Source organism: Zalophus californianus, chromosome Y (assembly GCF_009762305.2).
Source record: "Zalophus californianus isolate mZalCal1 chromosome Y, mZalCal1.pri.v2, whole genome shotgun sequence".
Classification (NCBI taxonomy): Eukaryota; Metazoa; Chordata; class Mammalia; order Carnivora; family Otariidae; genus Zalophus; species Zalophus californianus.
The window spans coordinates 1,301,769-1,317,740 of NC_045613.1; the positions used below are offsets into that span (position 1 = coordinate 1,301,769).

The 15,972-nt window shown below is 40.3% G+C and overlaps 1 protein-coding gene across 7 annotated transcripts in view; it reads right to left on the reverse strand.

The window, feature by feature from the left end:
- LOC118356634 (protein WWC3-like) overlaps nt 1-15,972 on the reverse strand; it is a 236,317-nt gene that overhangs the window by 82,641 nt on the left and 137,704 nt on the right. For all 7 annotated transcript variants that reach the window (XR_004819864.1, XR_004819865.1, XR_004819866.1 and 4 more), the window contains 2 exons: nt 3,293-3,369; nt 1,974-2,053 (listed from right to left, as the gene is read on the reverse strand). Coding sequence is in view for 3 of the 7 variants with exons in the window: in XM_035725934.1 (XP_035581827.1) it covers nt 1,974-2,053; nt 3,293-3,369 (157 nt within the window). In the remaining 4 variants the exon portion in view is untranslated. The remainder of the gene's footprint in view (nt 1-1,973; nt 2,054-3,292; nt 3,370-15,972) is intronic.

Consider the following 15,972-nt stretch of genomic DNA (forward strand, 5'->3'; position numbering starts at 1 on the left):
TCAACCCCCCAAACACCAAAGCTCCAGCCAAGACAGGGGCAGAAGACACAAACAGACATTGCTTCAAAGAAGACACATCCAAATGGCTAATAAACACAGGAAGAAATGCTCCCCCTCCCTCAACATTACAGAAATAGAAATCCACACTACTGTAAGATGCCACCTTATACTGCTCAGAGTGGCTCAGATGAACAACTCAGGAGACAACAAATGTGGACCAGGATGTGGAGATAGGGGAGCCCTCTTGCACTCTTGGTGGGAATGCAAAATGGTGTGGTCACACGGGCAAACAGTAGAGAGGTGCATCAGGAAGTTAAGAGGAGCCCAAATGTATGACCCAGCAATTGCATGGCTAAGTCTTTAGCCAAAGGACACCCAAAGAGGGACTTGAAGGGGCACATGCACCCCGATGTTGAGTGTTGTCCACCACAGCCAAACTAGGGGAAGGACCCAGGTGGCCATTGACGGGTGAAGGGAGAAAGAAGATGTGTTATATATACAATGTAATATTACTCAACCATCAGAAAGAATGAAATCTTGCCATTTGCATCAACATGGATGTAGCTAGAGGGCATTATGCTGAGCAAAATCAGTCAGAGAAAGACAAATACCATATGATTTCACTCACATGTGGAATTTACAAAACAATAGAAATGTACTAAGGAAAAAAAACACAACATACCAAAAAAAAAAAAAAAGAGAGAGAGAGAGAGAACGAGAGAGAAAAGAAAAGAAAAAAGAAAAAAAAAAGAAAAACAGACTCCTAACTCTAGAGAACACACAGAAGGGTGACCAGAGGTGAGGTGGGTGGGGGATGGGTATAATAGGTGATGGGGATAAGATTGCACTTAATCCTGATGAGCACTGATTAATGTATGAAAGTGTTGGATCACTAAATTATACACCTGAAACCACCATAACACTGTACATTCATATACTTAAAAAAGAAAGAAAGAGAAAAAAGGATAGTAACTACATGGATTACTACCATTAATTCAAGGCTATTTATAATATTCTAGACAAGTCAGCACAATGGTCACTATTTATAAATGGAGGAGAAAAGATGACACAAAAATGTAAAGCATGTTCCCAAGTTCAGAAAGTGAAGACAGGCTCCAAATAGAGAATGATGGCCTTTAATAAGTATACAATTAATTTTCTTAAGAACAATGTTATCAATTGTAAAGTAACTTGTGTCCATTCAATTTGCTGACTTAGTATAACCCACAAACTCAAGAAAATCATTCCCAAACTCTTAGTAAGAATAAAGATTCAAAAAGGAGGAAGACCAATAGACCATACCATCAAATAGAATGTAGTGTGATGACGTAAACGTTATATTATCTTGTGCTGTCCAATTCAGTGGCCACTAGCACCATCGTTCTCAACTGCAGTGAAATGTGTCCTGCCCAGGAGATATGTCATTGTTGGTATATATTTTGCGTTGTCACCATCAGAGAGGAACTAACTGACATCTAGCGGGGAGAAGCTAAAAATACTGTGAAATACCCTACAGGGCACAGGGCAGCCAGAACAAAATACCACAGGACAGCTGAATATCTCAATTATGCTGAGTTGAACAAAGGCTGAATTGACGACATGTGGTTAATGAGCACTTGAGATACAGCTTGTGAGAATGGAGAACTTCATTTTAAGGTTTAATTTAAAATAACAAGCTTAATTTAATAATAATTATACAGCTTTATTTACATATACATAAATTATAATGGAATAGAGAATGAGTATAAATGTAAAAGTAGGTATCTTTTTTCTCAAATATTTCCATTTAAACTAATGAGCATCTTCAAGGAAAAGAAAGATTCTGAGGTTTAGAATTGGGGGAAAAGGAGCATAAATCAAAGCATAAAAGGGAAAGCCCACGCAGCTTGAGGACACATGCGCAGACACCACACAGGTGAGCACAAGAGGAAGTCGCAGGAAAAGCGCCCCTTCCGGGATCACGGGCAACTCACTCTTGCAGGGTCTCCACCCCCTTCTCCTTGTACTGCAGTTCTTGCTTCATCTGGGTCAGCTCTCGTTTTAATCTGGAAAGCTAAAGACAAATTACGTGGGCTTTTTTTTTTCCAAAAAAAGCTGTGGTGAAAATGACTTATACAGTTGTTAGCACTGTCATCTAAGTTCCTGATCGGCTTTCGACCCACTGGATCATCTATCCTCTCCACGAATTTCCATCCTCGCGCATACACAGCAGCCATCCTGGAAGGAGTGTCTCCTTAGATACAAGAATCCCAGATCACTGACACATTCCTGCCTCTGTGGAACCGGCAACTGCTTTCTTTCTCAAGGTAGTGATTTACACATTCCAGTCAGCAAACTACGCAATACTCGTTTCATCTTCCCTCTGCTTACTACTTAGATCCCACACGTGAAGCGCTGTTGCTGAAAGCATGCTGTCCCACTAGGGAAAGTCAATCCCCTGAGCGCTTACTTCAACAGATTCTAGCACCCACTGCAGGCCTGTGTCAAGACTCAGGGGCTGGGCCTGGCGGCTCGCGTGTTTCGTCAATGCCGCAGGTGTTTTTCTCAGGTGCACTAGATTCTGAGAACCCCTGCACTGAGACACTCCGGTTTCGGGAATGAGATGCCAGAAGAGGCGGCTTCGTTTCCAAGATGTCCCCCTTCCCACACAACCAAGATAAGGGACTGAGGGATGAAACGGGGTGGCACATAATGAATTCCGGTGTCACTGGGAAGGAGCATCAGAACCGTCTGGTCAAATGCCACTGCAGGAAGGATTTCCCTAGGAATACAGCAACCAGGGAAGACCGGCAGATGCCAAAGCTGCTGAGGGTCAAGGCTACCGTCCCACTAATAAAGGGAAGCAATCCTTTGAGATGAGGGCCTAATGCCAAAAAATATTTTGGAAATGAAGTAAATCTTGCCCCATAACACTGAAACGTGTACAATTTTTTTTTATGTGAGTTAAGGTTTTAACATAAAACATTTTTCTTCCTATTAAAGGAATTAAATAAACCACATTCAGTGATGTTACACAAAAAAATACACATGGTCATCCCCCAATACACTGAGAATCTCCTGACGTCCACAGTTTCCATCTCAAACCCCTGAAGAAAGTGAGGGACTTGGGAGACCTACCTTATCATGTATCATCAGTAAAAAGTATACTGCACCAAGCGAAACAAAACAAAACAAAAAACACATATCATCTACCTATTTATCAGAGGGAGAGGGAGAGGGAGAAGCAGGCTCCCCATTTAGCAGGGAGCCTGACATAGGGCTTCTGGTTGTGATAAAGATTCATTTTACTCACCCTGTCCCGATGAGTTGCTATTTCCGCTTTAATTTGAAGTGGGTTGTACTTAGTATTTGTTGAATATCCTGAAAAGGCTACATAAACAGAAAGAAATATTTTATTCTACAAAAAATACTTTAAAATAAACAAATGCATTTAGACAACATAAGTCAAATAATTAGTCCTTAGTCTCAGACATACAAGTTAACATTAGCACTAGCAAGGAAAGAATTCATGTTTCACACACTCAAATTTCCTTAATAGTTGACTATTGGGTGATATTTTGTTGACAGAAGACATGATTCTAACGATAGAAAGAATCTGAAAGAAACAACCAAAACAGAAACAAGAAAAACCTGAACAGGTGGTCTGGGTGGATCAGTTAAGCGTCTGCCCTCAGCTCAGGTCATCATCCAAGGGTCCTGGGATGGAGTCCTGCACAGGGCTCCCTGCTCAGCTGGGAGTCTGCTTCTCCCTCTCCCTCTGCCTCTGCCCCCTGCCTGTGCGCATGCTCTCAAATAAATAAACTCTTAAAAAAAAAAAAGAAAGAAAAAAGAAAAGCCACTACAAATCAAAAGAACCAATAAGTGATTACAACAAGGCTTCACAATACAAGGTTAGTAGACAAGAATTAACTGCTTCCCTACATGCTATTAATATATGTGTGACTTGAAATTATACTCATTTATATGATACCACAAAATATGAAATACTTAGGAATACATCTAACAAAACTTGTACAAAATCTATACAAGGAGAACTATAAAACTCTGCTGAATAGAACCAAACAACTAAGCAAATAGAAGTATTTCATGTTCATGAATTGTCAAGATGTCACTTCTTTACAACTTGATTTATATATATTCAGTGTTATCCCAATCAAAATTCCAGAAACTTATATATCAACAAACTGATCTGAAGTTTACATGGAGAAGCAAAAGACCCATAATAACCAATGCAATATTAAAGGGCAGGAACAAAGCCAGAGGACTGATGCTTCCAGACTTTTCTACAGTAATCAAGATAGTGTGGTATTGGTGAAAGCAATAGACAGATCAATGAAGTAAAATAGAGAGTCTAGGAATACACCCTTAGAGTTAACTGATCACTGGCAAAGACAAAAGACAGTTTTTTCAATAAATAGTGTTGGAATTACTAAAAAAAAAAATCTAGTCACAAACTCTGTATCTTTCACAAAAATTAACTCAAAATGAATCCCATATCTAAGTATCAAGTAGAGGGACACCTGGGTGGCTCAGTTGGTTAAGTGTCTGCCTTCAGCTCAGGTCATGATCTCAGGGTCCTGGGATCGAGCTCCGTGGTCAGGCTCCCTGCTCAGTAGGGGGTCTACTTCCTCCTCTCTCTCTCTCTGATAAATAGATAGATGGCAGATGATAGACAGGTAGATAGATAGATGATGATGGACGGAGGATGGATAGATAGACGGATGGACAGATGGATGATAGGTAAAAAAATAAATGTCAAGTGCAAGTTGTAAAACTCCTAGAAGATAATACAGGAGAAAACCTAGACACCTTGGGCAAGGTGATGATGTTTTAGGTACAACAGGAAGGGCACAATCCAGGAAAGAAATCATGGATGAGATCAACTTCATTAATATTAAAAATTTCTGCTTCATGAAAGACAGTGTCAACAGAAGGAGAACACAAGCCTCAGAAAGAGAGAAAATGTCTATGAGACATACCTGATAAAGGACAATCATTCTAAGTATATCAAGAACACGTAAGACTCAACAATAAAAAAACAAACAAGGCGGAAGCCTTAACAGACACCTCACTGAAGAAGATGTGCAGGTGGCAAATAAGCAGATGAATAGGTGTTCCATATCCTGTATCATCAGGAAATGCCAATGAAACAATGAGATAAAACCACACACCAACTAAAAGGGCCTGAGTCCATAAAAATGACAACACCAAATGCTGGTGAGGAGGTGGAACACAAGGAACTCTCATTCATTGCTGGTGGGACTGTCACAAAATGGAACATATTCTTAACATGTGATCCAGCAACTGCACTCATTGTTATTTACCCAAAGAAACAGAAAATTTACAATCACATAAAAACCTGCCAACTCAAAAACAAACAAAAAAACCTGCAAACTCTACCAAGCACATAATTTATAAGGGCTGAAACATAAAAGCAACCAGGATGTACCTCAGTAGATGAATAAACAGTGGTCCATCCAGACAATAAAATATTAATCATAATTAAAAAGAAATTAGTCATCACATCTTGAAAAGACATGAGAAACCATAAATGTAAAGAAGTCAAACTGAAAAAGGCTACACACTACATACTTCCAAGTCCAGGATATTCCGGAAGCAGATAAAGTATGGAGACAGTTAAAGCTCAATGGTTGCCAAAGGTTAGGGGAAAGTAATAGTAGGAAGACTGTAGTAGATTTTTAGAACAGTGAAAATACTTGGTACTATAATGATGGATTCCTGCTATTATACATCTGTTTAAACCTATACAATATACAACACCAAAGTGAACCCTATAATTAAAATGTGGACTTTGGATGATAATGACATGCTAATGTAAGTTCATGAATTATCACCGATGTGCCACTCTAGTCCACGATGCTTATATGGGGGAGGACATGCATGTGTAGGGGCAGTGAGACATGCAAACTTTTTGTTGAATTTTGCTGTGAAAATGAAACTTATATAAATTATAAAGTTGTTTTTTGTTAAGATAGCTCTAGATTAATATGTCAGCATCCAGCAGGTCTGAGGTCCTTCAAGGTTTTTTTTCCACATACACACTGAACTGAATGACCAACACTTTTATTCTGATTTGTTTTTGTTATTTTTGCTGTTTTTAAAGATTTTATTTTTAAGTAATCTTACACCCAACATGGGGCTTGAATCCAGAACCCTGAGATCAAAAGTCACATAGTCCACCAACTGAGCCACCAAGGTGCCTCTCTTATGATGTGTTTTTGATGGATAACTACCTAAAACATGACACGTGACCTAATTCTTTCTTTTTATTATTTCATCTCAATGCCAGCGTAGTTACCACACAGTTACATTGGTGTCAGGTATACAATACAGTGATTCCACAATTCTATATATTACTCAGTAAATGCTCATCACAGTAAATCTACTCTTCATTCCTCTGTTTCACCCATCTATCCCCATCCTCACCTCTGATGACCTTGGTAACTCTACGGTTTAGACTCTGTTTTTTGGGTTGTCTACTTTATTCCTTTGTTTGGTTTTTTCCTTAAATTACATATATGAGTGAAATCATACGGTATTTGTCCTTCTCTGACTGGTTTACGTTGCTTAGTGTACTACCCTCTAGTTCCATAACATTGTTAAAAAAAGGGCAAAATTTGGGGGAGAGGAAAGATGGCAGAGGAGTAGGGGACCCTATTTCTTCTTTTTTTTTTTTTTAAAGATTTTATTTATTTATTCATGAGAGACAGAGAGAGAGAGAGAGAGAGGCAGAGGGAGAAGCAGGCTCCCAAGGAGCAGGGAGCCCGATGCGGGACTCGATCCCAGGACCCTGGGATCATGACCTGAACCGAAGGCAGACGCTTAACCATCTGAGCCACCCAGGCGCCCTAGGGGACCCTATTTCAACTGATCCCTGGAAATGAGCTGAATATCTACCACTCGCTCTGAGCACTCAAGAAATCAGCCTGAGAAGTAAGAAGATTTAGACCTCAAATAACAGAATATAGCAGGCAGTTGGTTTCGAGGTACGAACTAGGAGCCGTGATGCTGCAGGCAGATATCAGAGGATAAATGGCAGCGGGAGGGTGCCTGGCTATGGGGATTCTAAACCACACATGAGAGACAGCCTCACTCGCTGGGAACGGGGCACAGACTTGCAGAGCTGTAGCACTGGGGAAAGGACTTTAGGGCAGCCCCCAGGGCGGAAACCCAGAGCAGCGGGGTCACGCTTGCAAACTGGGAGCCGCTGGCAGTTTTAGAAGCACAAAGGGCAGAGACGTGCACCGACCTGGTGCAGGACTGGGGGCACTGCAGAGTGGCACACAACCCACGACACTGCAGTTTATAGCAGCAGGACAGAAATAGAGACGGTGTGGCCTGGAGAGCTCACTGAAGAACTGACTGCGGGCTCTCTGCTCTGAGGCAGAGGGTTGGAAATGGTCTCTTCTGGTCTGACTCACGGAGGAGACAGAGAAAGCCGCCAGGGAAAGCCGCCAGAGAACAAAAGCCCCAAAAACTGATTCCCGCTGAGCCCATCCCCTGCCACAGGGGGGCAGGGCAACTTGCCCAAACAGGGTTGCCTGAGTAAGAGCACACAGGCCCCTCCCCCAGAAGACACGATGGGAAAACAAGAGGCCAGCAACCCTAAGGTCCCTAGAAAACAGGTGCATCTTGCTTGGGTTCTGGTCAATAATTTGGACTCTATACATTCCCTCAAACACCCATCAACAGAATGACTAGGAGGAGGAACCCCCAAAATAGAAAAGACTCAGAGATTATGACTTATGCTGCAGATTTACAAATGGATGCAGATAGAAGAAGATGTCGGAGATGGAATTCAGGGTAGCAATTGTGAAGACAGTGGCTAGAATGGACAAATCAATTAATGGCAACACAGAGTCTCTAAGGGCAGAAATGAAAACTGATTGGCAAAATGTAAAAATGTGATCAATGAGATCCAATCCGATATAGATAATCTAACAGCTAGGGTAAGTGAGGCAGAAGAACGAATAAGCGACCTGGAAGACAATATAATAGATCAAAAGGGAAAAGTGGAGGCCAGGGAAAAACAACTCAGAATCCCTGAAAATAGAATCAGAGAAATAAGTGACACCATGAAGCGTTCCAACGTCAGAATAATTGGAATCCCGGAGGGAGTGGAGAGAGAGAGAAGACGAGAAGATGTATTTGAGGAAATCATAGCTGAGAACTTCCCTAATCTGGGGAATGAAACAAACATTCGCATCCTAGAGGCAGAGAGGACCCTTCCCAAGATAAGGAAAACAGGGTGTAGTAAAACTCACAAATCTTAGAACCAAGGAAACCATCTTAAGGGCAGTTAGGGGGAAGACATTCCTTACGTACAGAGGGAGGAACATCAGAATAACGTCAGACCTATCCACAGAGACCTGGCAAGCCAGAAAGGGCTGGCAACACATACTCAGGGTACTAAATGAGAAGAACATGCAGCCAAGAATACTTCATGTGGCAAGGCTATCATTTAGAATGCATGGAGAGATGCAGAGCTTCCAGGACTGGCAGAAACTGAAAGAATATGTGACCACTAAGCCAGCCCTGCAAGAAATATTAAGGGGGGTGCTATAAAAGGAGAAAGACCCCAAGAGTCATATACAACAGAAACTTACAGGGACAATCTATAAAAACAACGTCTTCACAGGCAACATGATGACAATTCATTCATATCTTTCAAAAATCACGCTCAACGTGAATGGCCTAAATGCTCCCATAAAACGGCACAGGGTTGCAGATTGGATAAAAACACAGGACCCATCCATATGCTGCCTAAGAGACTCATTTTGAACCTAAAGATGCATCCAGACTGAAAGTGAAGGGGTGGAGATCCATCTTCCATGCCAGCGGACCTCAAAAGAAAGCTGGGGTAGCAATTCTTATATCAGACAAATTAGATTTTAAACTAAAGTCTGTAATTAGAGACACAGAAGGACACTATATCATTCTTAAAGGGTCTATCCAACAAGAAGATCTAACAATTGTAAATACCTATGCCCCTAACATGGGAGCAGCCACCTACATAAGCCAACTGTTAACCAAAATAAAGAGTCATATCGATAACAATACATTAACTGTAGGAGACCTCAATACTCCACTCTCACCAATGGACAGATCATCTAAGCAGAAAATCAACCAAGAAACAAGAGCTTTGAATGACACACTGGACCAGATGGACCTCACAGATATATACAGAACATTCCACCCTAAAACAACAGAATACTCATTCTTCTCGAGGGCACATGGAGCTTTCTCCAGAATAGACCACATACTGCGTCAAAGGTCAGGTCTCAACCGATACCAAAAGATTGAGATTATTCCCTGCATATTCTCAGAGCACAGTGCTTTAAAACTGGAACTCAATCACAAGAAAAAGTGTGGCAGAAATTCAGACACTTGGAGCTAAAAACCAGTCTGCTTAAGAATGTTTGGGTCAATTTCCTTACACCACAGACAAAAATAGACTCAAAATGGTTGAGACAGGAGTCCATCAAAATCCTAAAGGAGAACACAGGCAGCAACCTCTTCGACCTCAGCTGCAGCAACTTCTTCCTAGAAACATTGCCAAAGGCAAGGGACGCAAGGGCAAAAATGACTTATTGTGATTTCATCAAGTTAAAAAGCTTCTGCATAGCAAAAGAAAGTCACCAAAACCAAAAGACAACAGACAGAATGGGAGAAGATATTTGCAAATGACATATCAGATAAAGGGCTAGTATCCAAAATCTATAAAGAACTTATCAAACTCAACACCCAAAAAACAAATAATCCAATCAAGATATGGGCAGAAAACATGAACAGACATTTTTGCAAAGAAGACAACCACATGGCCAACAGACACATGAAAAAGTGCTCAACATCGCTCAGCATCAGGGAAATCCAAATCAAAACCTCAATGAGATACCACCTCACACCAGTCACAAGGGCTAAAATTAACAAGTCAGGAAACGACAGATGTTGGCGGGGATGCGGAGAAAGGGGAACCCTCCTACACTGTGGGTGGGAATGCAAGCTGGTGCAACCCCTCTGGAAAACAGTATGGAGGTTCCTCAAACAGTTGAAAATAGAGCTACCATACGATACAGCAATTGCACTACTGGGTATTTACCCCAAAGACACAATAAAGGGATCCGAAGGGGTACGTGCACCCCAATGTTTATAGCAGCAATGTCCACAGTAGCCAAACTGTGGAAAGAGCCAAGATGTCCATCAACAGATGAATGGATAAAGAAGATATGGTATATATATACAATGGAATATTATGCAGCCATCAAAAGGAATGAGATCTTGCCATTTGCTATGACGTGGATGGAACTGGAGGGTGTTATGCTGAGTGAAATAAGTCAATCAGAGAAAGACATGTATCATGTGACCTCACTGATATGAGGAATTCTTAACCTCAGGAAACAAAATGAGGGTTCCTGGATTGGGGGTGGGGTGGGAGGGATGGGGTAGCTGGGTGATAGACATTGGGGAGGGTGTGTGCTATGGTGAGCGCTGTGAATTGTGCAAGACTATTGAATCACAGATCTGTACCTCTGAAGCAAATAATGCAATATATGTTAAGAAAAAAAGAAGAAGGTAGCAGGAGGGGAAGAATGAAGAGGGGGAAATAGGAGGGGGAGACAGACCATGAGAGACGATGGACTATGAAAAACAAACTGAGGGTTCCTGAGGGGAGGGGTGTGGGGGTATGGGTTAGCCTGGTGATGGGTATTAAAGAGAGCACGTTCTGCGTGGAGCACTGGGTGTTATGCACAAACAATGAATCATGGAACACTACATTAAAAACTAATGATGTAATGTATGGTGATTAACATAACAATAAAAAATTTAAAGGAAGAAAAGACCCTGAATTACCAAGGAAATGTTGAAAAAGAGAAACAAAGCTGGGGGCATCACGTTGCCTGATTTCAAGCTATATTACAAAGCTGTTAACACCAATACAGCATGGTACTGGCACAAAAACAGACATATAGACCAATGTAGAGAATAGAGAACCCAGATACGGACCCTCAACTCTATGGTCAAATAATCTTTGACAAAGCTGGAAAAAAACATGCAATGGAAAAAAGACAGTCTCTTCAATAAATGGTGCTGGGAAAATTGGACAGCCACACGCAGAAGAATGAAACTCAACCATCCTCTAACACCATTCACAAAGATAAACTCAAAGTGGATGAAAGACCTCAATGTGAGACAGGAACCCATCAAAATCCTAGAGGAGAACATAGGCAGTAACCTCTTTGACATTGCCCACAGCAACTTCTTTCAAGATACATCTCCAAAAGCTAGTGAAACAAAAGCACAAATGAACTTTTGGGACTTCACCAAGATAAAAAGCTTTTGCACAGCAAAGGAAACAGTCAACAAAACAGAGGCAACCCACAGAATGGGAGAAGATATTTGCAAATGACACTACAGATAAAGGGCTTGTATCCAAGATCTTTAAAGAACTTCTCAAACTCAACAGCCAGAAAACAAATAATCAAGTCAAAAAGTGGGCAGAAGATAGGAAAAGTCACTTCTCTGAAGAAGACATACAAATGGCTAACAGACATATGAAAAAATGTTCATCATCATTAGCCATCAGGGAAATTCAAATCAAAACCACATTGAGATACCACCTTACACGAGTTAGAATGGCAAAAATGGCCAGGGAAAGAAAGAACAAATGTTGGAGCGATTGTGGAGAAAGGGGAACCCTCTTACACTTTTGGGGGGAATGCAAGTTGGTACAGCCCCACTTTGGAAAACAATGTGGAGATGGCTCAAAAAATTAAAAATAGAGGTAACCTATGACCCAGCAATTGTACTCCTGGGTATTTACCCCAAAGACACAGATGTAGTGAAAAGAAGGGCCATATGCACCCCAATGTTCATAGCAGCAATGTCCGCAATAGCCAAACTGTGAAAAGAGCCGAGATGCGCTTCAACAAATGAATGGATAAAGATGTGGTCCATATAAACAATGGAGTATCACTCAGCCATCAGAAAGGATGAATACCCAACTTTTACATCCACATGGATGGGACTGGAGGAGATTATGCTAAGTGAAATAAGTCAAGCAGAGAAAGTCAATTATCATATGGTTTCACTTATTTGTGGAACATAAGGAAGAGCACAGAGGACATTAGGAGAAGGAAGGGAAAAATGGAGGGAAACGGGAGGGAGAGATGAACCATGAGAGACTATGGACTCTGAGAAACAAACAGGGTTTTAGAGGGGAGGGTTGTGGGGGGATGGGTTAGCCTGGTGATGGGTATTAAGGAGGGCACATATTACATGGAGCACTGGGTGTTATATGAAAACAATGGATCGTGAATCACTACATTAGAAATTAATGATTAAAAATTAATGGTGTATTGTACGGTGACTAACATAACATAATAAAATTTGTTTTAAAAATTTGTTTAAAAATTTTTTTAAATGGCAAAATTTTGTTCCTTTTCATTGCTGAGTATTATTCCATTTTAGTTATATATTTCAAAACTTCTTTATCCACTCACTATTGATGAACACTTGAGCTACCTCCAGAATTTGGCTATTCTAAATAATGCTGCAATAAACACTGTGCATGTGCCCCTCTGATGGCTGATGTGCCCCTCTGGATCACTATGTTTGTATCCACTGGGAAAATACCCAGCAGTGCAATCACTGGAATGTAAGCTATTTATACATTTTTGGAAGAAGGGGCGCCTGGGTAGCTCAGTGAGGTGGGCGGCTGCCTTCGGCTCAGGTCATAATCCCGGAGGCCTGGGACTGAGCCCCACGTCAGGCTCCCTGTTCAGGGGAGAGCCTGCTTCTCCCTCTCCCTCTGCCTGCCACTCTGCCTACTTGTGCTCTCTATCTCTCTGTCAAATAAATAAATAAATTCTTTAAAATTTTTGGAAGAAGCTCCATACTTCTGCCTACACCAGTTCACATTCCCATCAGCAGTGCATGAGGATTCCCCTTGCCAACATCCTTGCCAACATTGGCTGTTTGTGTTTTTGTTTTAGTCATTCTGACAGGTATGAGTTGATACCTGATTGTTTTGAATTGCATTTTCCTGATGATCAGTGAAATTGAACATCTTTTCATATGTCCATTGGCCACACGTGTCCAGATGCCCTCTTTGGAGAAATGTCTGTTCATATCTTCTGCCCATTTTTAAGTTGGGTTTATTTGTTATATGGGTGTTGAGTTGCATAAGGTCTTTATATATTTTGGATATTAATCCTTTACTGGGTACGTCATTTGCATATCTTCTCCCATTCATTATATTACCTTTTAGTTTTGTTGATTGTTTTCTTTGCCGTGCAGAAGCTTTTTACTTTGATGTAGTCACAACAGTTTTTTTTGCTCTTGGTTTCCTTGCCTCAGGAGACATCTACAAAGAGGCTGGCACATCAAAGGTCAAAGAAATATCCTCTTCTTTCTTCTAGGATTTTTATGGCTTCCTGTCTCAAACTTTAACCTATTTTGAGTTTATTTTGTGGTGTAAAAAAGTGGTCATTCTTCTGCATCTGCCTGTCCAGTTTTCCCAATACCATTTGTTGAAAGGACAGTCCTTTTTCCACTGGATATTCTTTCCTGCCTTGTCTAACATTAATTGACCATATAGTTGTGGGTTCCTTTCTGGGCTCTCTGTTTTGTTCCATTGATCTGTATAACTATTTTTGTTCCAGTACCATACTGTTTGATAACTATAACTTTGTAATATAGCTTGAAATCCAGAATTGTGATAACCTCCAGGTTTTTTCTTCTTTCTCAAAACTGCTTTGGCTATTTAGGGTCTTTATGGTTCCATAATAAATTTTAGAATCCTCTGGGGGCACCTGGGTGGCTCAGTTGGTTAAGCTTCTGGCTTCAGCTCACATCGTCCCAGGATCAAGCTCCACTCTGGGCTCCCTGCTCAGCAGGAAGCCTGCTTCTCCCTCTCCCTTTGCCCTCTCCCCACTCTGCCACTCATGCTCTTTCTTGCTCTCTCTCTCTCTCTCTTGCACTCACTCTCTCTCAAATAAATAAATAAATAAAATCTTTTAAAAAATTTTTAGAATTATTTGTTCTAACTGTGAAAAATGCAGTTGTTATTCTAACAGGGATTAGAATAAATCTGTAGATTGCTTTGAATACTATGGGCATTTTAACAATGTTCTTCCAATCTGTGAGCATGAACCGTTTTTCCATTTCTTTGTGTCTTCCTCAATTTCTTTCATAAGTGTACTATAGTTTTCAGAGTACAGGTCTTTCACCTCTTCAGTTGGGTTTATTCCTAATATCTTATGGGTTTTGGTGCAATATAAATAGGACTGTTTTCTTAATTTCTTTCTGCTGCTTCATTATTAGTAATAGAAATACAATGGATATGTGCTCATTGGTTTTGTATCCTGCAATCTTATGAATTCATTTATCAGTTCTAGTAGTTTTTTAGTGGTGTCCTTAGGGTTTCCTATATATAGTATCATGTCATCTGCAAATAGTGGAAGTTTCACTTCTTCCATACCAGTTTAGGTGCCTTTTATTCCTTTTGCTTATCTGATTGCTGAAGCTAGGATTTCCAGTACTATGTTGAAAAACAGTGGTGAAAGTGGATATCCCTGGCTCACTCCCAACTGTAGGAGAAAAGCTCTCAGATTTTCCCCAGGGATTAAGACTTTAGTTGTTTTTCATAGATGGCTTTATTATTTTGAGTTTGTTCCCTCTAAACTCACTTTGTTGAGGGTTTTTATCATGAATGGATGTTGTACTTTGTCATATGCTTTTTCTGCATCTGTTGAAAACATCATATGGTTTTTTATTCTTTATTGATGTGATGATCACACTGATTGATATGTGAATACTGAACCACATACATTCTTATCCTAGGAATAAATCCTGATTGATTATGGTAAATAATTTTTTAATGTATTGTTGAATTCAGCTTACTATTATTTTGGGGGGAGTTTTGATGTATGTTCATCAGAGATAATGGCCTGTAGTTCTCTCTCTCTCTCTTTGTGTGTGTGTGTGTGTGTGTGTGTGTGTGTCTTTACCTGGTTTTGATATTGGGATAGTGCTCACCTCATGGAATGAATTTGTAATCTTTCCTTCCTTTTCTGTAGTTTGGAATAATTTGAGAAGGATAAGTATTAACTTTTCTGTAAATGTTTGGTAGAATTCAGCTGGGAAGGATATTCTGAATTATTGACTCAGTTTCACTGCTGGTAGTTTGTATGCTTCTAGGAATGTAACCATTTCTCCAGGTTGCCCAATTTGTTGGCATATGAATTTTTGTAATTCTCTTATAATCCATGGTATTTCTCTTGTGTTAGTTTTTATTTTTACCTCTTTCATCTGTGATCTTACTTATTTGACTCTTTTTGTTTTTTTGGATGAGTCTGGCTAAAGCTTTATCAATTCTGTTGATCTTTTCAAAGAATCCACTCCTGGTTTCATTGATCTGTTCTATTGTTCTTATGGTTTCTGTAACATTTATTTCTGCTCTAATCTCAGTATTTCCTTATTTCTGCTAGTTTTAGGCTTCATTTGTTCTTCTTTTTCTCTCCTTTAGGTGTAAGGTTAAATTGTTTCTTTGAAACTTCTTGCTCAACGATGAAGGCCTGAACTGCTACACACTTCCATCTTAGAATCAATTTGTTGCATCCCAAGGATTTTGGATTGTCATGTCTTCATTTTCATTTGTCTCCATGTATTTTTGTATTTCTTCTTCGATTTCCTGGTCGACCCATTCATTGTTTAATAGCATGTTGTTTAGTCTCCAAGTAATTGTGGTCTTTCCAGATTTTTTCCTGTGGTCAACTAGCTTCATAGCATTGTGGTCTGAAAAAAGGCATGGTATGACTTCAGTCTTGAATTCTGGGGGGTTTGTTTTGTGGGCTAATATGTAGTCTTTTCTGGAGAATGTTCAATGTGCACTCGAAAAGAATGTTCATTCTGCTATTTTCTGATGGAATGTTCTGAAAATACCTATTAAAT